The sequence below is a fragment of the Platalea leucorodia genome (assembly GCF_965183815.1).
Source record: "Platalea leucorodia genome assembly, chromosome: 4".
Taxonomy (NCBI): domain Eukaryota; kingdom Metazoa; phylum Chordata; class Aves; order Pelecaniformes; family Threskiornithidae; genus Platalea; species Platalea leucorodia.
In genome coordinates, this window is record NC_138826.1 from 84,174,808 (window position 1) to 84,195,731 (window position 20,924).

The 20,924-nt window shown below is 37.5% G+C and overlaps 1 protein-coding gene across 2 annotated transcripts in view; it reads right to left on the reverse strand.

The window, feature by feature from the left end:
* SYT1 (synaptotagmin 1) overlaps positions 1–4,623 on the reverse strand; it is a gene marked incomplete at both ends in the record, with an annotated part of 130,707 nt that extends 126,084 nt beyond the window's left edge. For both annotated transcript variants that reach the window (XM_082309728.1, XM_082309727.1), the window contains one exon: positions 4,452–4,623. In XM_082309728.1, coding sequence (XP_082165854.1) covers positions 4,452–4,623 — 172 coding nt within the window. The remainder of the gene's footprint in view (positions 1–4,451) is intronic.
* Between the last annotated feature and the right edge of the window lie 16,301 nt (positions 4,624–20,924).

The following is a 20,924-nucleotide window of genomic DNA, read 5'->3' on the forward strand; positions in this document are numbered from 1 at the left end:
GTTTGCTTTTACAAAGATGTTTATTAAGTAAACTAATGCCGATTGATGTTAAGTTTTACTTTTGTGTGGTTAGTATCAGCATCTTGACATTTAAAGCCTCTGCCTAAAAGCTGTTGCTGTCTTGCATTCCCATAGTCTTGCTAGAACTCGCTTACTGTAAATGTATGGCAGGTATTTTCCTAGCCTGTAGACAAAAGCCCAGATGGAAGAGCAGCAACAGGGAGGAAGGAAAGAATCAATATACCTTATAAAGTCTTTTAATGCAATTTTGTTTTCAGAAGTGCAAGTGCCATTTTATCTGCTTTGTCTTACCCCCTTCTTCAGGTGTTGGAATTACTACATTTAAAATGCAAAGTGTAAAAGCAGAGATGGTGCCTTTTTTCTCCTTCTGGTAAACAGCTTAAAAATTCTGCAGATTAAAGACAAATTGGCATAGAAAGCATAAGATCCAATTAAGATAGAGTGACTTTTATACACAGTGCAGTTATGGAAAAACAACTGTACTGTGATTATGCAAATCAGCCACTCACAACCAAAATGCAGGGATTTACATAACGGAGAAAAAAATTCTTCACAGTTATGCCTCAGTAACCTTACAGGATTCTTGCACTTTAATTGTATGACTCATTGTAATAAAATGATCCCACTTTCTTTATCCAGAGTGAAAGATATGTTAGGACACCGCCATTGTGAATGATTTGTGTGCTTTTGGAAGCCTGCACCCTCCTGCCACAAAATGTGGAGTATGTTCTACCTTAAAGAGATACAAATCAATGAAAAAAACAGAATTTCTGCTTGTATCTATCAAAATTTTAACTGGGTTTACATACTGCATCATTGCTCTTGAAATAAATGCACACTAATACAAATGGGCCCTCTCTTTTTCTTGGAAGTTCTATTTCCTCATTCTATTAAATTCATCCATTTTTGACAAAATAAGACTTCTCTGGTGCAAGTATTACAGGAGGAAACATCAGCATAATTTAAATTACACAGACACTATTTGTAGTTTTGCAAAGTGAAATCTTAACAGGAATCCTGATATTTTTAGTTAGTTAAGTATGTCTAGACTATTTAACTTGTGACTTCCATGTGTTTCACAAAACATATTATTTTAAAAAGATGACTGTTTTATTATAAGCCACACGGAAAGAACAGTATTTATTCAGCCGGGTGTAGTTTGCTGTACCTTTATTTTTGTCATCATGTATTCCACTATTTGAATGTTTTGGGTTTTTTTTTTTATATAAGCATGACTTGATATTATGCAATTTCTATGAAAAAACAGAAAGAGGAGACTACATAAAAATTAGCTCCTACTGTGGCTTGGCTTTTTTATCGCTCAAACCAAGTTGATTGCAGGTGAGCTTTTTCACAATATGGGTACATTCTATCCTATTATACATCCATTAAATCATGATGGCTTATTTTCCATCTGCAGACATCTTAGGCAGAGACAACTAAAACATTTAATTATTTCTCTCTTGCATATAGACAACAGAGCACTGTAAAAAAAAAGATCCTCTCACAGTAACTACTGAGATTTCAAAGCCTTCCCTGTGACACGGGGATGAACATGAGACCTTTGAAAGTTTTAAAAGAGAAGTACATGAACTAGAAAAAAGGCTTGTCACTGATCTGCGAAGATTAGACAACTTGCTGGCTGTGGCATTCCTCTGCCACGTGTAAGACTCAGGATCAGGTCTTCAGTTTGAATCTACCAGAAGAAAAACCTGGCCATGGTCTTGGAAGTGTTCTTAGACCCAAGTATCTGTGCTGTCCCAATGAGGCCCATTCACCACCTTTATTCTCTCTCACATAGCAAGAAATTCCCAGAAAGGCACTATAAAAATTATTTGGTTGGAACAAATTTACATTCTGCTATATTTTAAGAGAGAATCTCAAAAAATTTGCAACCATCTGTAAGAGGTAAGTTCTGACAACTTTTCTACCACAATTAAATCCTCAGCTTTTTAATAGGCTAATGACACCTCGCTGACAACTCCCTACTGACATAAACTGAACAAATAGTAAGGAAATGCTATAATCTTCCAATAGAGACATGAGGTCTCCTCTCCCCTCCTGCCCCCATATTTTGGAGACAGCCTACTTAAGCTTATTTGATGATCTGTTTGTGTTAGTTTGTAAGTGAGAAACACATATAGACCTGTCAGTTACAGTTCATTCATGTAGGATTTGTTATCGGGGAACATGGGGAAAACTAAAGTTACTTGGGATATAAAATGCTCCAACATGTCAATGGTACTATTTCATATTTAAATATTTCAAAAAAACCACACCCAAGCCCTTTGCCCCTTTGTAGTACAATGAACATTCAACTTTCTTCTTGAAATGGCAAAACTAAAAAAAATATAAATATACACAGCAGAATGTCATGTTAAACAGTCCCAGTATTTGACGGAGATGCTGGGAAGATCGAATCACATCTGCAGCCTCTAGAAGGAGAGCAGACAATTGGCATGGGATTTGTGACTACCCCAGGTTCATTTCTCACTCCACTATAAAATTACTGCATGATCTTGGATAAGAGTCCAGATTTCTAAAATGGAGGCAATATGTTCTGGTCTCTCTGTCAGCATAAGGTACCATATTTTATAGATACTATAATGTATTTCATAATAAATGAGAGTTGTCTTATGGCCTAGTACGCTCTTCTCAATAAGCACTTTTATAATGTAATAGTAGGTTCTTTTTTTTTTCTCATGAACAGAAAAAAAAAAGTTTTATTCAGTTCAATCTGGAAAGATTCTCCAGGTTGGACTTTCCACTTGTTTTCATTGTTTTAAAAAAGTACGCAGCATTGCATTCAAAGTTCCTCTCTATTTACAGACCTTTTCCTAGACCTACCAGTTACAGAGGAGTTCCTCATATTGGAAACTATTCACGCCTTTGCTATGTTAAAATCAAAGTTAAAAAATGAAAGAATATCTACATACAAGTGTCATCTACCTCATTTACATAGCATGGCGAGATAAAAATTAAAAGACAAATGTTTCAAATGCTGACTGTTCCTCCCTCAATGTCTTGTATTTTTTTTCCCCTCTTCTTTTTTCTTCTTGTAGTTTTGTTTTTCCCATGATATCATCAGGCAATTTCATTTCAGTATGGTCTGCATTGGACTGTGCAGATTACCAAACTAATGACATACGGACTTCTTACCACTGTAACACCTCTATTCTTGCAAGTGAGAATTTCGAGTGACAGAGCAAGGCTGTTTGCTATCAATTTTGCAAAAACCGCATCTGCCAGATTGCCAAGATCCATTTCAGAGATAAGAAATCGATTAATATTCTAATTTGTTATCTGTCTTTATCAGTCACACATTTCTTTACACAGATGATAACCTTCTAAAAATGAAAACTCTTACCTAAGTTAAAATACTTCCCTGAAAATATTTTACATTTACTTATTCTTCTGAAATAAAAATTATTAAGGACTGAATGTCTCTCTAATGCCTGCTATTGAAACACACATACACACACAGACTTCACTTTCACGTCTTGCAAGTGCCCAAATTACCTGCTTGTATCATTAAGTAATTGTTCTGTCAGTAACAAAAAGGATTTTTTCTTTATTATATAAACAACATTAACAATGTTGAATTAGTTGTATATTTAATACCAGTGTATGCATACTAAAACATACCAAACAGGTTCAAGAACCCTAGTATTATCATAAAAAACAGCAAAAGGCTAATGCTTATATTTTTTTACAAATGTGAACAAACTGAGGCCTCAACTTTGGATCAATACTTTCTAGCACAGACCAAAAGAACCCTGCTGACTTTTACCCTATTGACTTCACAGAAACATACATTGGTACTTTTAAAGTATTCTGCATAGGTACAGGAACTCATGCAAACAACGTTCAATGGCTGATCTAACAGAATTACTGAGTGGGAAAAGCATGGCTATCTTCACGCATTACTGATGTACTAGACCTATTTCCTTGTTAAAAAGCAATTTCCCCTCTTTTTCTACATTTTCTAATCCCCAAAGAAAGATACACAGTTTCCTTATTTTCTCAATATTTATGAGTTCTGGCCAAATTTTGCTTTAAGGTAACATGCCCACATACATTTGTCATAAACATGAAACCCTAAGCATTACTGTTAGGAAATATTTTGCTTATTGCTCCCATGGCCACTGTGAAGTTCTGCCATTCCAGTTTAGATGATTCAGCAATAATTCATCAGCAAAAATTACCAGGACAATCTCACATATTAAGAATAGACTCAAATTGCATATGAGTTCGACCCTATTTTTTCTACTCCAATTAATTTTGAGGAGCTTACTAACCCAGGTTTATCTTCTGATTTTTCTAGTTTTGACTAGAAAACATTTAGTACTCTGTCTAAATAAATGACAAAGAAGAAAATGTCAAGTTTAATCTACCGACAGAAGCTCTTTAATCAATCAAGTTTTACTTACATGGAATTTTGTTCAATTCATTCATGAACTTCTCTTTTAACTTAGAAAATGCATCTTCTTTTCCTCCCCCTCCTCCGGGACTGGCTGGCTCAGTGACATTACTTGGAGGGGCTGCTGCTACTGTGGTAGCCGGCGGTGCTGCCAGGGCCTCATGATGACTTTCACTCACCATTTTAACCCCTGGGTAAGCTGTTGGAATAGAAAAAACACAACAAAAAACCCAAAAGTTAATGTTTAAATCATTGAAATGGATTTCTCATCAATAAAAGCCTAAATAGGCAGAATATCAGCTGGTGCTCATGCTTACTGGGCAAATACGACTCCACCAGCATATTGCGTTATGTTCTTCATAAAATATTTATTAGACAAGAGAGAAAAGTCTTATGCAGGGTTAATTTCAGCCAGAATAATTTTACTGCTTAGAGCTCTTCTCCAACGGTGTTGCATTTTGAACTGCTGCATTTGAAACCCCAAAATTCCTGTAAAACTCTCATGTAGCTTTACGTTTTGCTCTTCAATTTTGAAAGTATAAGCAAATCGGGTAATAACTGCTCCCTATGTGCAAATTTCACAGTGTATTTACAGAATTATTTTTCTATGAGAGTTACAGAGGTGTGGATCATAGCCAAAGTTTCTATATAAAATAAATTAAGTGATAAGGATATAATAAAAACACTTCAAGATTTCCTGTCAGAGTAATAGCCTATTGTTTCCTATTTAAGCAAGTTGTATATTAAGCAGAAATTGATTCGCATCCATTTTTATCTTCACTTTTTGAAGGCAATTTTCCTTCCAGTTATTTCGTGTGACATTTGCTACTGACAATATTCTCTTAAATTATTCAGATGTCTCATTGGTGTATTCATGAAGCTACGACATCTGTAGGGTAACTAAATGCAGCCATATTGAAATATCTGAGAGGCTGTCACAAACATAATCCCACATCAGCATATTTTTAATTTCATGTTGTTTAATGGGCATTTTGCAAAACCTTTACTTGAGCGTACGTTACAAAGCAAAGAATTTTGAGCCAGTGGGGTGAAGGTGAGAAGAGATGCACAAAGCAATTTCAATATCACAAGAAGGTTGCCTGAAATGTTTATATTGGTTTTGAACGCATTGTTCTGATTTTCTGCTGCATCCTAAATATCACTGATCTGAATAATCATTCTGTTTTTCTTCAGAAAACCAGAGGGAGAAAGGGTTTGAGGGATAACAAACATTCATTATTGCTCTGAGTGTACAATTGCTCTCAGCCCCAAAAGACATTTGGCCTTTGACCTTTTGCTGTGAAATTTAAACATCACCATAGGAAAAAAAGGTAACACATCAAAATTAAAGGGGCATAAGAGCATCTGACTGCATGCAAGATGATGAATCATGAGCTTTCCTGCTTTATGTGACTGTTTTCATGGATGTTGCTGAGAGTGCTCAAATCACTAAATCAAGATGAGGATTGGCTTTTCGTCCTTCAACTTTACTTCTATGAGCCCGCAGTCATGAAGACCTGCAGGCACAGACCTGACTGCAGGCAGAATGAACCTTTTGAAATCACCCTCATCATTCTTGTCATTAAACAGGGGTTTGCACACAAGTGTAGTCTGGAATAGAAGCCATTCTCCAGTACTGTCATCTGATGAAAAAGATTTTAACTAAACAGGGGGTTGGCCTTGTTCTGAAGAAGCAATTTGGTGGATATTTTGCAGCAATGTTATTGATGCAGCACTGAATGAAGCAGTATTCCCTGCTTGCCCATCGCTTCTGCCTTTGCCCTCGCAGTCTCTAGCCTAATATAAAATCATGTTGATGTTGACACAGAATATGTATATGACACAGCTCCATAAATATTTCATAAGCATGCAGTCTTATCTATTTGCCTGTAACAACATGGGAGCAGTTCACTATCTAAAGCAGACCGACGTTGATGGAAAGATTCCAGTTAATATCCATGAACTTTGGCTCAAGTCTGATGTCTGCGAAGATTTCCCCACTTGCCTCCCAAAATAACAATCGGGAAAAACATGTAGTGCATAATTTGTGTAGTCTGAAATAACGTGCCAGCTATTCCAGACTAGAAGACTTTTTCCATATGCTCTGATGAATGCCAAATACTATGAAGCAAAACATGCAGAGCCATCAGCTGTAAACATTAGTGCTGTTTTATATTATAGCATTTTGTCAATGAATGTCAGTTAAATCAGAAGAAAAGTTGTATGATATATCATAATTAAATCAAAATTAAATTGCTTAATTATAATATATTGCTTAATTATTTCAGGCCTGGCAGTTGACTATTTTATTTTGTAATGGAAGACACAATTTGCAGTGATGACTTTCAGCTAATTAAAAATTAAGGCAAATGTAATTTATTTGCTTCCAGTTTTGGAGCTATATTTTGAAAATATATTAGGAGAACAAATTTGAAGCGTTACACTTTCATTTATTTAAAAGAAGGAAAAAATAACAAAACAGAGTATTCCTCTGATCTCCAGGAACAATCCTCGGTGGAGTCCTAGTGCAGTTAGAGGTCACCACATCTAATGAGGCATGCACAAATGCTTTGAGACTTGCAACAGAGCCTTCGACCTTTACATGCCAATGACACTGTCCTGATATTTTAAATAGGTGTGAAGGGGCTGAAGAAGAATCTTGTCTCAGAAAAAGCTTTCTGCAGTAAAGAATTTTCTGAAGTGCACATGCCCACTCGCTTACAGAGATAACATCTGATGGCTTCTACTATTGTAATGCTGCAGCTTTCCACAATAAGGGTATAAACACTGTGGTATTATTAGAGACTGCAGAGTACCGTATAATTAGATTTAAATTGGCCTTTTACAAAAAAAGGGGTTACTTTAATGCTGCAGTGCATCGCTGAAGGTAAAGATCTACAAAATACTAGCAGATTATCTGCCATTTATGAAATGGCAGTTGCAAGCAAAAATTTCTTAGAGGCTAAAAAATGAAATGTCATAGAATTCAATTATGACTTCCAGTTCAGTGTTCACTACAATGATTATAGTGCTAGGTATGAAAGATTACATGTTGCATGTGCAACATCCAGTCATAAATAAGAGTACACTTGTAGTCATAAATAAAAGCATTTACATGCTTCTATAAAACACAGCATAGACTGTATTCTCTGAGCATGCTGATTCTTTGGTATATCACTGCCCATCCATACTAGTACCATATAATCATTATAAGACAGATATAAAACAAAACAACGAACAAATATGTGGAACGCTTCAATGTAATGCCTGTCGTTTCTATACAGAAGTAGTCAAGTGTTGACTGAAAATCCAGAGATGATAATTTGAACCCTTGAGGAACCTTACTGTTCCCTATGCAAGAAAAATTCTGACAAAAATTAATATCAACTCAAACTTCTACATAACTTCTACATCATTTCCTCTGAAAAGGAAGCATCTGAATAATACACAAATTCACTCCGCAGATTCACAAGAAGCAAGAGATTCCCTTATGGAGGTACAAAGTATTGGCTGACTGCCTTAGTGTGCTGGTATGGATCCTGACTGGGAGGGTCCCGTTGGAATACACCTCTTAAGAGAGTAGGAAAGTAGCAATTACTCTTAAGAGAGGAGTAAAGAAGAGAAGTAAGACTTCAGACATGGCTGATTACGGAGCATAGAGTAGCCTCTGGAAATCTAAAAGCTGAAAGACTGTGTTCCAGGGGCAACAGGCTGTCTTTGCAAACATTCAGGCATACCCAATGTAAGGTGCAGGGGGACTAATCCCATGGGAGAATTTTACTTGTTTTAAATCATTTCTGAAAAATAAACTGAAAAGTGACAAAATTAATGAGAGAGATGTGGGATGTTCACAGTGATTCACATGAAAGGGCAATTTTCAGGATTTGGAATGAGAGGAAAACTCAGAGTAGTGTACCATCTTCTGGCAAATCATAGGGAGATTTATGATAGAATTACAAAAAAGAAAACAAACCCCAAACCAAAAAAAAAAGTAAAAAAAAAAAAAAGTGTCCCAAAGGGCAACAAAGCAAATTTGTATAATTTCTGTTTGGTTAAATTACAGCAGGTATACCATAGCAGCTGCTGAAGGACTTAGTGAATACTTAATCCCCTGGAAATAAAATTGGTGACATTGCTTTTGCATGGTGGATTTCAGACAATTTAGTTTTGCTCATTCCACCTCTTATCTGCTGAATACAAACTGCGTGGAGTGAGACAGCAAATAGGTCAGGCATCCCATGCTGACCAAATCATTCCCTCCCAATGAGAATTTTTTGCCTTGCTGCCTCTCAAATATTTCTACCATATTAAAAATTAAATCAATGAAATCATTAAAAACATAAAAATATAGTGTTACTATGAGTAATTGTATAAGTTTTCAGAAGTAATTGTCACCATTCCTTCAATGTTTAATTCTGTAACTGTAGTAGAGCTGGTCACTGTACTTCAATAAGCATGTAAAGTAGTAACTTGGGATCTATATCATTAAATGGTATTTCCTGGACAGCTTATCTTTTCAGCATCCCAAACGTGTTCACCTCAGCAGTTACATCCAGCTTGGAATGTAATCACAAAACTTATCCAAGAAAGAAAAAAAATCTCATGTTAACATCAGTTGTGTTCCTCTGTCATTTTTGTTTATGGCTCCTGTGCACTGAAAGAGAAAGAAACTATGAGTTTTCAGTGCTGATATGTCCAGGGTAAGTATGCAGTGTTACCAGAGAATAGTTTGACACCACATTGAAAATTTACCCTATTCCATTAGACTGCTTTTAATGAAATTAATTCATCATTAAGAAGATGGGAACATTACCAGAATGTCTAAAGATATCTACAATAACCGATCTCTTCTTAGATTTAAGTATTCTGGGATGTTAATAATATATTTTTTACTCAGTCATCTTCCTATTAATGAAATATGCTATCTTTCTAGCTTCAGTAATGGCCATTTATTTTAAAAGACAAGCGCAGAAAAGAGACTTTCTTGGCTTTTTATAAAGATAGGCCTGTAACTACATTTTCAGAAGAAAGGAAGGTCATGGTAAAGATGTCATATCAAAACAGCCTTTTCACCACTACCACAAAGGCTTACAACGCAATCCAAATTTAGTACTGCTTTAGAGAAGGTACATGAAAGGACCAACATTTCATGGGGAAAAAAGTTCTGATGAAGAACGTTGGTGGGGGAATTCAGGTGTCCTGTCTGTGCTGCTACCAATGCACAAGAAATATCCAAGCAAACCCCCGGAGAATTACTCCTGTGCCTGTTTTAGTGGAGGAGAGACATTTCTCCTGCTGCCACATGTGAAACATCAAATTAGTTGATGCTTTCTAGATCCCAGCTGTACATTAGCTCTTTAAAACTGTTTTCCTATGCTTGCTACTAATACCACAACAATAGTTTCACAGGCTTGACTGAATGAACAAGATAAAGCACCTAAATCTATCCCCAAAAGCCCACGGCTACTTAATTGCTCAGTTTTAGAAATGACTATGCCAGTGTGTCCTGCCATAGGAGTATCACTGGTCCTGGAGGAGGATGGAGGAACACGGTGTTGTAGTTAGGAAGAGGACCAAGAGCTGGTGAACCAGTAGGGATGAGGACCCCACATACAGGGAGGGGAGCACGTCTGAGCCCAAGTTTAAGCAAGTGTGTGGGTAGGAAAGGAGTCACATACCAAGTCAGGCAGAAGTGCTGCAACTCCAAGGTAGCAGAGAGGAGAGCTTGGCAGAAATATTTTCTGACAGTTAGTCTAAACTGTTAGTTTTGGGTGCCAGCAGCTAGTTAGACTGAGTTATCTACAGCACAGTCCTGGACCAGGCACCAATCTCCCCACTATTAGACACAAGCTCAGTATCAGTCTCCAGAATTTGCTTAAAATAGGAACAACTAGTTTTAGAAAAACAGCTGAAAGAAACTAACTTGATGGCCAAATCCAAAATAATTTTTTTTTTTTTAAGTAGGTTCAAACATGTTTTGCTTCTCTCTTGAGACATCCATTTAGTTCCTATTTCAAGTGATTCTGGCAGCGTAGCTCTCCAGAAGTTTTGTGTACGTAGATATGAATTTCAGCTAGGTTCTTCTCTAATAGTCAGGCAAAGCAACAATAATAAGCATCTGAAAAGTAATGAGAAAATGAAATATTGTAAGATCTCCAGTCTAATATTCACACTGAAAACCTATTATCTGAGTATGAGTTATATCTAATAATAACCAAATCTTTGTGTACTCTTCTTAACCTATTTAACTTTTAAAATTCACTGTATATCTAATAAATGTAGAATATATGTAGAATAAGCATAGAATAGTTCACAGCTCTCTGTCATGATGAACACATTTTATTTAATTGAAATCATTACAGCTTACATTTTCATTTCTAAGCATGTTTCAAAGCTAACCATATAATGTCACAGAAAATTACCTGCCCAGTGGACAGCTAACCATCTGAATATTTTGGGAGGGATATGGACACTGTGAACATTGGAGAAAGACAAATTCCTCAGTACATGGCACAATCTACATGTTTCTCTTTCGGCTTCCTGGTCACCCATTATTAAATACAGCGGAACTGTTCAACATACAGGGCTCCGAAATATCTTATGCTGCAGAGTCTGTGCAAGAGAAACTTTGGCTCGCATTTTCAGAAAGAACCTCAGTCTGATATGTAATCTATAAACAGCTAATCACTGTATATTTTGCAGTACCAAGCTATGCAAAATGATATTTTAAGACTCACTCCTTAAGCTGTTGATAAGACCGCTGTTAATTTAAATGACAACAGTGAAGCCAACACTATTTGCTTTCCAGCTAAAAGCCATAATTTTTTGACTGCACTTCAAACTTCCACTCCTGCAATGCAGAAGAGCACACGGGAGCCAGAGGAATCACAGCCGCTTATAGAGAAACATAAAAATCAAGAGCAAGGACCGTTGCAGCAAGTCAAGAGTGGTGAGTCCCTTCACTATATAAATGCCTGTTTCCCTGACCATGTTCTGAAATTCTTCTTTTCCCCTAAGTCTACGATATTTCTTAGTCATGTATTTCTTTTGATTTTTAGAGGTAATGGGGCTAGAGACAGCCCTGTCTCTCTGGATGTTGACATTGTTGTCATGTTTCAGCAGCAGTGAGGTTACCAAACCTGTCAAAGCATCAGCATATGTATAATTTAACCCCTCTGTCTTCCTCTACTACAGCAAATGCTGCTTCAAAATGACTGAGGTCCTTGATAATAGCTAGTTATGAATAAGGGAAAGAAAGAAACTACAGTAATTTCCTCCCACATGATCATTCTGTCATCTTTCACGCTTGCATCTTGTTTCCTGAAGCTGTAATCTGCATTTCTACTCCCTTGGTATTTACTTCCAGACTTCCTTTATACAGCAGCGTAAGACAAAAGAATTCATACAAAAATTAGTGTTCAACTGCATTTAAGCATGAAATTCTAATGCAGTCCACAGAGAATTCTTGCTGTTCTAAAATCATTTTAGAGTAATCCTACAAATAATGAAGCCCTTTATATCAATAAATTCCTTGTTGTGTGCATTGCATAAAATCAATTTATATTCACATATTTGGCTCCTGTCCAATCAATGGCTCTAATAAAGCCTATAAACTAGTAAAGTGCTATAGAGATTAACTATGACGTGGTAAAATTCATAAGGAACAACACAAAAGAAATTGTAAAATAATGCGGAAAAATGCTATTAATACTCTTGTTTGGGTATTTGTAGATCATAGCTCTAAATTCACTATTTCCCCTTTGAATTTTCCTTCTATTGAGATTTCCTATGTGTCCCAATTTCTGCACTCAGTAGCCATGGCATTAGCAAAATTAATTAGGAACAAGCAGGTTGGTGCGTGCACTAAGGAACCAAATATGGGGAGCTGAGATGTGCAATTCAGTGCTGCCTCACAGATTAGTTAAGTCTTGGACTTAGGTTGTGAAATAATTGGCACCTCAGAGTGTGATTCTACTCTGAAAAGTGACTATATAGAAATGGCACCTTCTTTCTGAAAAAGATCTGCTCCCTACGTATATTCAGTCATATATGCTGAATTTAATGAGTACCACATTCCAACGTCACCATCGAGTGTTTTCTTCCCTGTTACATCTGCAGTATCAAAAAGCTAAGAAAACAAGGAAAACACAATAAGATTGTATTCCTCCTCTGCATCACGAATGCAATTATAAACTAAATTTCAAAGACCCGTTGATTATATCTTTCAGAACCTATTGCAGATTACACAGTTACGGATGAAGGCATGGGATTATATCCTTGTAGCCAAGCACATGGAATTTGGGCTGCATTACTTGGTGGTAGGTGGGAGAAGGAAACAGCTCAGCTAGTTTTTCAGATCCTATGATAAAATTACATGGCTGGCATTTAGAAAAATGTAAACAGTTGGTATTTGGCATTAAAGCTTTCAGATGCGTCACCCAAGTGTACTAGAGGGAAAAAATGCTCACATGTGAGTGAATTTTGTAGATCAAGCTTTGCAAATTCTGTGCAATAAAAGATTCAGACTCTTCAGGTAGATGCATTCTAGTTTTAAAAAATCTCAGTAGTTCATCACACAGATACCAGTCAGATACATGTAAAGTACCTGTGTGTACACAAATATATCTCTCTGTATATATATATCATAAGTATATTCCTCCCACGTTTGCATTAATGATATGCTACTATGCTTGCTATAACGTGACTAACAAGTCACGAGGACACAAGTATTATGATTACACTGTCAGTAAAGCAAACAATGACAGTTTGAGTCCAAGAATTTTCTTGTAAACAGATGGTGGGTTTGTGGGGAAATACACAATTTCCATAAATTGTGATGTTGATAAAAAGATTTTTCAGAGTTTTCTTCAGGCTTATCATATCAGCACTGAAATCGGGAACAATGCTGCAAAACCATGAACATAAGCTGATTGACTGTGACAGGTTCTGTTAATTGCAGCTATGTGAAAATTACTGTTTCACGAATGTGACCAGTCTGGCAAAAAAAAGCATGGGGGTGCAGGAAGCATCTGCATTTAGAGTTGGTTTTTAAGTTAAAAATAAAAATTTTAAAAGAAGTTATATTTATGGTTAATTACTGTACTTACACATTGAAGGCAATCTTATCAGCACATGGAAGAAAAATAGTGGAAATTGGAACTAATTGTCCCATAATGACTGATACTTTTTCCTCCTGTTGAGAATCATATACCATCATTCAGTAGCTTTCCGCACACAGCAGGAGGGAAAATTATCGATCAATTACATGACAATTAATTCCTGACTTGTAACATTTTTCTACTGAAAAGAAAATAAAAGATCCTAATTTGAGATTAATAATCATGCATCCCCTACAGTGTTTTGGAAAGCCATCTTTTTAAAAGCTGCCCTTCTACATATCTGAAATTATTTTAACAACTGATAACCGTAAACTGAGGCAGTTTATAAAGTATAAGCACTACTTTCTGCTCTTAGTACAACTATTTCTTGTTCTGCAATTATTTCTGTAGATGAACCATTTAACAAGGATCCCATTCACAAGACTCATGCAACTCATGCATGAGCAATACTAGAGAAAACAACTTCAGAATAAAGATGAAGAAGTCACAAAACGAAAGGAAAAAAGAAAACTAGTTGGATATTTTTGTTTAAATAAAGTTAAGGACTGAGTGGTAATTTAGGGATTTTCATAAATTTAAAACATTCAGGTTTTTTGCACATGGAAATGCTTGGTGTGGCTACGTTCCCATCTCTTCTCCAGACCAGAGAAAGCTCACATGACATAGCTTTGAATTCCTTTGGAGAGATGACAGATCCTAGCCTAAGGTTACCTTCATTGACTGAGTTCTCCCATCATTGAGTTTTGCATTCAACAATGTTGCTGCCTCCATTCATTTGTGCTTCTCTGAAAGGGAAGAGTCATCGCTGTTCAGCTTTTGAAAAAAAGGACTTGCATGCCTGCCTTCAGGAGAGGACACAAACATCACCTTGAAGAAGGTGCTGGAGACAGTTCAGAGGAGGAGCAGGATTTATGAGGCACTCCTGTTTTTAGCATACCCTGCTGATTAGGCAGCTTCTCACTCAGCATGCTGACTGCTGAGCAACTCATTTTGAGGTACTCACATCTTCCGGATATTATATGGGAAGCTTGGTCCCAAGCTACGATACAGCTCAAGGTTGTAGAGAGTAGGGGTATTTATAAGCACAGCATCAGGGATCCTCTAATCAAATCCACAACCTGGATTTGCTCTGCTTGTATAAATAGGACGACAAAAGCAGTCTAGTGTCTCTGTCTGATGGTATGACCCTTCTGGGTCATGAATATTCCCCACTTCCATCTGGAAGTTCAGCACAGATTTGAAAGAAACTTGGTGGACTGAGGCCAACTGAGATGTCTGGGCTGAATTCTGAAAGCAGTCCTCCTGAGTACCTCATCTACGATGGCAGGTAAAGTCCCAGAGCATCATGCCCTTTTAGACTGAGGGATGGATCTACCCTAAATTTGGACAACAGTCTGCAGTAGTATTCTGACTGAGGCAGTGATTGATAGACCATTCTGCCTCATTAGCCACTTACTGCTGCAGGAGGGCAACTAAGGTTAGCGCTATTGCCAAAACAACCTGGGGAGATAGAAATCCTACTTAATAGGCATGGCTGATTTATTGCTATTGCTGGCTTTCCCAATTTTGTTCTGAGCGCTTCTTCCTTCTGCCCAGTACAGTGCTCTTTGTTTTAAACCATTGACTCAGTGCTTGCTGGGGCGAAAGTGTTGCTCATCAAAAGCCTGTAAGTAGGATAATTCAGCTTTTCAAGTTTGTGGATGGAAACTTGAGCAAATTTTACTTAACCTACTGGTAATTAAACCTAGAGCACTCTGAACACCTCATTGGTTACAGGATGGTTACAGGAATGTTGTTTTTTAACCCAGTGCAGCAGGTACTGCTACTGAAGTTACATCTCTAGCAGCTGAACACCTTAGAGCACATTGTCACATACCCTAAGTTTTCCTGCAGATTTAGCTGATTGAGCTAATTGTCCAACTGGGACATCAGAAGAAGGGCTGTGTGTATACTAAGTGCTATACAGTTAACATTCATGCAAAACCCAACACTTTTAAGTGGACATGAAAGAACCTAAGAGTTCTGCTTTGTATAGACATCTTATTGATATAATTTAAAAAAAATCTGTTCTCTTTCTGATCTTATTGTCTTTGATGATCATGTTGTCTAATTGAATGCTTCAATGTGATAATGCTTTTTTTGTTTGTTCAGTTTTCATTTTTCTCCCCTATTTTGTTTATTGCAAAGCTCTATATACGGCTAGGGCATTATAACCATTTATTGGTCACAAACCCTTACCTATAACCATGATCCATTTAAAAATTAAAACAAAAAACTTACTGATCATACGTGCATAGGAAAATAAGATTATCTGTTGTCACAGAGCACAGAACAAAACCAACTGGTTATGCATTCAGTTCCCACTTTTTTAGGTCACCATAGCTGGTGTACAACTTTGCATCTTTATCAAACTTTTAACTGAAAACAGTATCATTTTTACTATTCTGTGATCTGTGTCCTGCTGAACACTGTGTGGCATACCAGACCTGCAGCTGGGGAGCTTCAGCACTAAAGATACACATCCTCCAAGGTCGTGTGCTACCACTGCTTGGCTGGTAAACTTGGCCAACAGGAGGATGACATAAGGCAGAGGTTCCTGCTTTCTGCTGCTCCATGTGCTCAAGAGGAGGAAGTGGCCAGGACAGACAAGTGATAATTTCCAGCCTCTGGTAGCTCTTTTTTGCCCTCTGTAATCTGTAAATCAAAGTGTATTGCTCTGGAAGAGGATGAGGATACTGAACCAAAACAGAAGCAGGATGTAGGGAGGCTAGCATGACCTTTAAGACCCTTTCAGTACATGTGTTTCTGCTTTGTGGCATGGGCGTTTTGTCTTCATGAAAGCATGTAAACACAGGACTGGAATTGAAATATTAATGCCAGCACTACTTGCAAGAGCTTGGTCCTCTATAATGAATGTGGCACTTATTATTAAAGAAATCCTTGGCTTTCTCTAAAAAATTTGCAGCCAAGAGCTTTCCAGAGATTATACCTACATTATAAAAAGGGAGCACAAAAGGATTCAACATGATTGATGAAATTGTTTGCTTTCTCTTTAGAAGAGAGTAATAAATAAGTTAGCATTTCCAAGTTCTGTGAAGAGAAAAGATATTTGAGAGAGAGCACACGGATGCATTGTTCTGTAGCACGGGCATTTGATGAGCTCCAGAAATCTCTTTGGAAGAGAAAAGATGTATTATAGTGTGTGAAAAGAAGAAATCTTCAGTATCAGGCTGTTATCTAGTTGCTAAGGGCTGGTTCTTGATGAAAACAGAGCAGAACAGAATGGATAGTTTAAGCACTGTGAGGTAAAAGCAGAAAATTGGACTTAGAGCACAAGGGACACTCACAATGGAATGAAAGTGGATGCAGTAAAACGTTAAGAATGTGACAAGAAAAAGATTATCATAAATATGAAGAGACGAAAGTAAAAGTTTTGCCTTCACTTCAACAAAGGCCTTGGAGAAAAAAAGGGGAATTAGCCCTGCTGGAATGTACATTAGCAAAGAGAAAAGAAAGACAAAAAGAAGAATACCACTTCAAGGTCATTTCAAACCAAGCAGCAACTACTAAACCTTTAATTATAAACCTGTAATTCTTGTTTGTTTATTATTAATTGCTAGCAAAAAAAAAAAGAGATAAAAGCTTGAAACAACATAGTTTTGAACTTCATTCTGTTCATATTTTTGCTGCCAAAACCCAAATAGGATAAGTTAAAATTGTTTAAACCTAGACAAAAAAAGACTTCTTCTGTAAACGGAAAAGTGTATTATCTAATTCTTTTAACACACACTAAATAGCACTTTTTTCTTGTCTTCTGCCCTTTACAAAACCAACAGTTTTAAGTTCACAGAGCACCTAAAGAACAAAAAGCCAAGGCATCTCCTTGCAAGTTAGGAACAAGTGCAGCTTCCTTGTCCCACATACACGCAGTCTGGCTTTCCTTGAAGAGTTTAACAAACTGGAGCCAGGTTGAGAAGTAAGTCCCCACCGAAAGTCCCTTCCTATTGAAATCTAGGCTAACGTGACATCTGTGTTTCAACCGTTATCGGCTGTCACAGTAGGAAAGAGAAGCAGCATTTATGGCAACGAGTGATATTTGTTTTTAATCCACAAGCACAAGCACTGACTGGAATTTTCATCACCTTTCCAACCATTTGAAAACAATAATTGTTAGCTCTGTTAAATACCTTATCTTTCTAAACCAATACTCTCCAAATGCAAATTGTAGTCACAGCTGCAAAGGAAATCTACTGCCAAAATACACCATTGGGAGAGAAGAAAATATAGTGGCAGCTGGCTGTCTCCATAGAGGGAGAGTGTCATCTCTCTGAAACACTGTCGGCTCTTGTAGAAGAAATGCTAAAGAGCAGAGAACTGCAATATAAGCCAGCCACTGGCTGACAGTGGATGTTGCTAATTCCCATTAGCAACAAACTGAAGGCTTTAACTTTAGTAGAAGAAGGAAAGGATCAAGAGGGCTGAACCCCCAGGAGCACTGGGATGCCTTTGCCTGCACACAAGGTGAAACTTTAGTCAAAATTGTGTACTGTAAAGATGCTTTTTTGGTTAGTTTGGATTCAACAAGTACTCTTTACCTCTCTCACTCAAACATTTCTTATTCTTTGTGTTTGCAGATTCCTGACTAAAGCTCGGTGATTGCTTCACTGGCTATTTGTTTATCCCACATTCCAGTCCCATAAGTTTCTCATTAGCAGGGGACAGTTTAAGGAACAAAACTCAGGGAGGTGATGTAGCCCCTTAGTGCAACTTCACCAACCAAGCTGTGATGACGTAACATTTCAAGAAATGCATGCTGCCTGTGACATGGGAATAGCTCAACACAGCAGCTTTTTGTGCTGACAGAGTGGACTGGATTCAAAGTGGGGACCTATGATGTGAGACACTGCAGCTGACGAGAACTGCCCTACAGCATTAAGTCCTCTGGTCAGAGCTCACTTCAGAGGGAACTTACCTATGGCTGTGCCACAAGAGCACTGAAGTTATCATCTCAAACTCTCAAAAGATCCCCCTGAGGCCTTTATTTTTCTTTTTCATCTAGGATAACAAGAACCTCTACGATCATTACCTGTTTTACTGGGTTATTTGCAATGCTTGAATCAAGAACTTTTAGATTTACAGTAGAGCCACTTTCCAGCTAGGTTTAGTATTAGCAGCAGTAGTTTCTGAATCTAGTCCATACACGAAGAGAACAGCACACATTTTGCCTTGCTACAAAACCAGTTGTGAGACAGCAGGGAAACAATGGATACTGGGGCCTTAAGTATCTATATTTTGCTTACCAAAGACGACTGTTGCCTAGCACTTAGAGCAGTGGTTAGAAACATGACAGTTGGGTACATTTATTTGTCCATTTAATTCTTTCTGACAGGCAAAGGTGGTACAGTAGGTGAAGCTGCTTCTTTCTGCTGAAGCCTACTCACACTTCTTGTGACAAGCCATCCTGTGACAAAATGGGCAAGTGATACCTGCTGTGAAATGAGAAACTGGTCAATAAAAAAGGTTGTGAATTATGTTGGAATGTACATACTAGCCTAAAAGGCATTTAGGGCCACATTTACACCTGACATCTACATGTGCCACCTCAGTGGAAGCCATGACATGTTGTAGCAGGCCTTCAGTTTGGATAATCAGAACCAGCACCCTGGGGTGCACTTAGGCAGCATCTATGTGCAGCTGAGGTTAGACACAGACACTCTCCTTGTCATCACCTAATATCCCAGCACAACCTGCATTAACACCTGTTTCTTTTAAAATAAACTACTTGTACCTTTTTTAAAGGCTAAGTTTCTTCTTCTGCTTATTTGGTGTTTTTATCCTCGATGCTTTCCTTTGCTCATGGCTGTCATTTCACTCCCCTTTTCCTTATCCTGGTATGTGACTCATGCTACCCCAAGAATCACATTTCTCTGCTTCATTAACCGTCTCCAGCCTAGCTCTTTAGATCCCTCCTCCAGACATTCTCTCTCCTGTTCTCTGTTCTTCCCCTCTATCTTACCTCAGTCTCTGTGTAATATTAATAAGAGATTTTCAGAAGCAGAAAGTGAAATTTAGACACTTAGCTACCATTCATGCCTTTGAAAAATCTCCTCCTACACCTTCATAATTCTCTTGCTATGCAGCAAAACACTTTCATACTTTTAACTCCCCTTCCTCTCATCAACTGCCCCTTCTTTCCTCTGTTCTCTTTATTCGGTTTTGCTTATCTGACTGAGGCCATAGCTATGCCAGCAGATCTCTGCAGTGCAGACATGACAGCAAAACTTCTAAGGTATGCTGTTATCCTCATAGAAACAGCTTTTGTCAGCCTGCATTACCCCATTTCAGAAGACAGTGTTACTTCACCAGCAAACACTCCTCCTCTTCAGCACTCGTTCTACCTACACATGTGGGAATGGGTCAGCACAGTTACAGCAGACAAGACTTCAGACAGTCTTTGATGCAGAGACTATCCTTTTAGAACAACAACAACAAAAAGCAACAAAGAATGTTAATTACAGTGCAAAATAAATATTTGATAGAATGCATTTATAGATCCTGATACTCTGCATCTATTTAATGGGTGAAGGAAGTGGTTCAGTTTGCAGAGTATAACTTCAACTGATCAACACTTCACCAGAAGCAAATATATCTATTCATTTAGCATAGCTGGAGTGAATAATAACCAAGTCTTTTCAGGTCTTTTTCATAAGTCGCAACTGTTTAGGAGTGATGGAAATCTTAATTTAAAATGGCTGTCTTGTTAGAACACAGCACTGTTAAAAGATTTGTGTAAGAAAATTCATTATAATAGCATAGAACATAAAGGACTGGTTTTCAGCAAACCTGTTAATCTTGTTGTGGATTGCAGCCTAATGATGCTGTACAGAATTTAATTGGCCATATATTAAGCCCACCACTTTCACTTGTAATGGAAACTAGTACTGTAAAGGTAAAAGGAAAATGTAGCTTGAGAACCAATCCGGAACAATTTTTAACTTTTGTTAACATAAATCTCTGTAAACTCTTCTGGGTTTACATTTTAACAAGTTTCTTTGATTATGTTCTAGGCCTACAAAACCAAGAACCTCTCTCTCCTGGGACACTAGAGAGAGGAAAAAAAAAGTATTTTGTGTAAATAGAGATATCTCAGATGTACCCTTTGGGAAGTGAATTGCACTGTGACCCAAACAGTCTTCTCCCACACACTGAATCCTCTCTTCTGAAACTACCTCCACTACCCTTGGAAAGCCAGAAAGTGCCATTCCTTTGTGCACTTACCAAACTGTAAGCAGTAAAGGGTTAGGAGTAATTTCCCATGTGACAGATTACTCCACAACAAGCTGGTTTAGGATTTCTTGCATGTC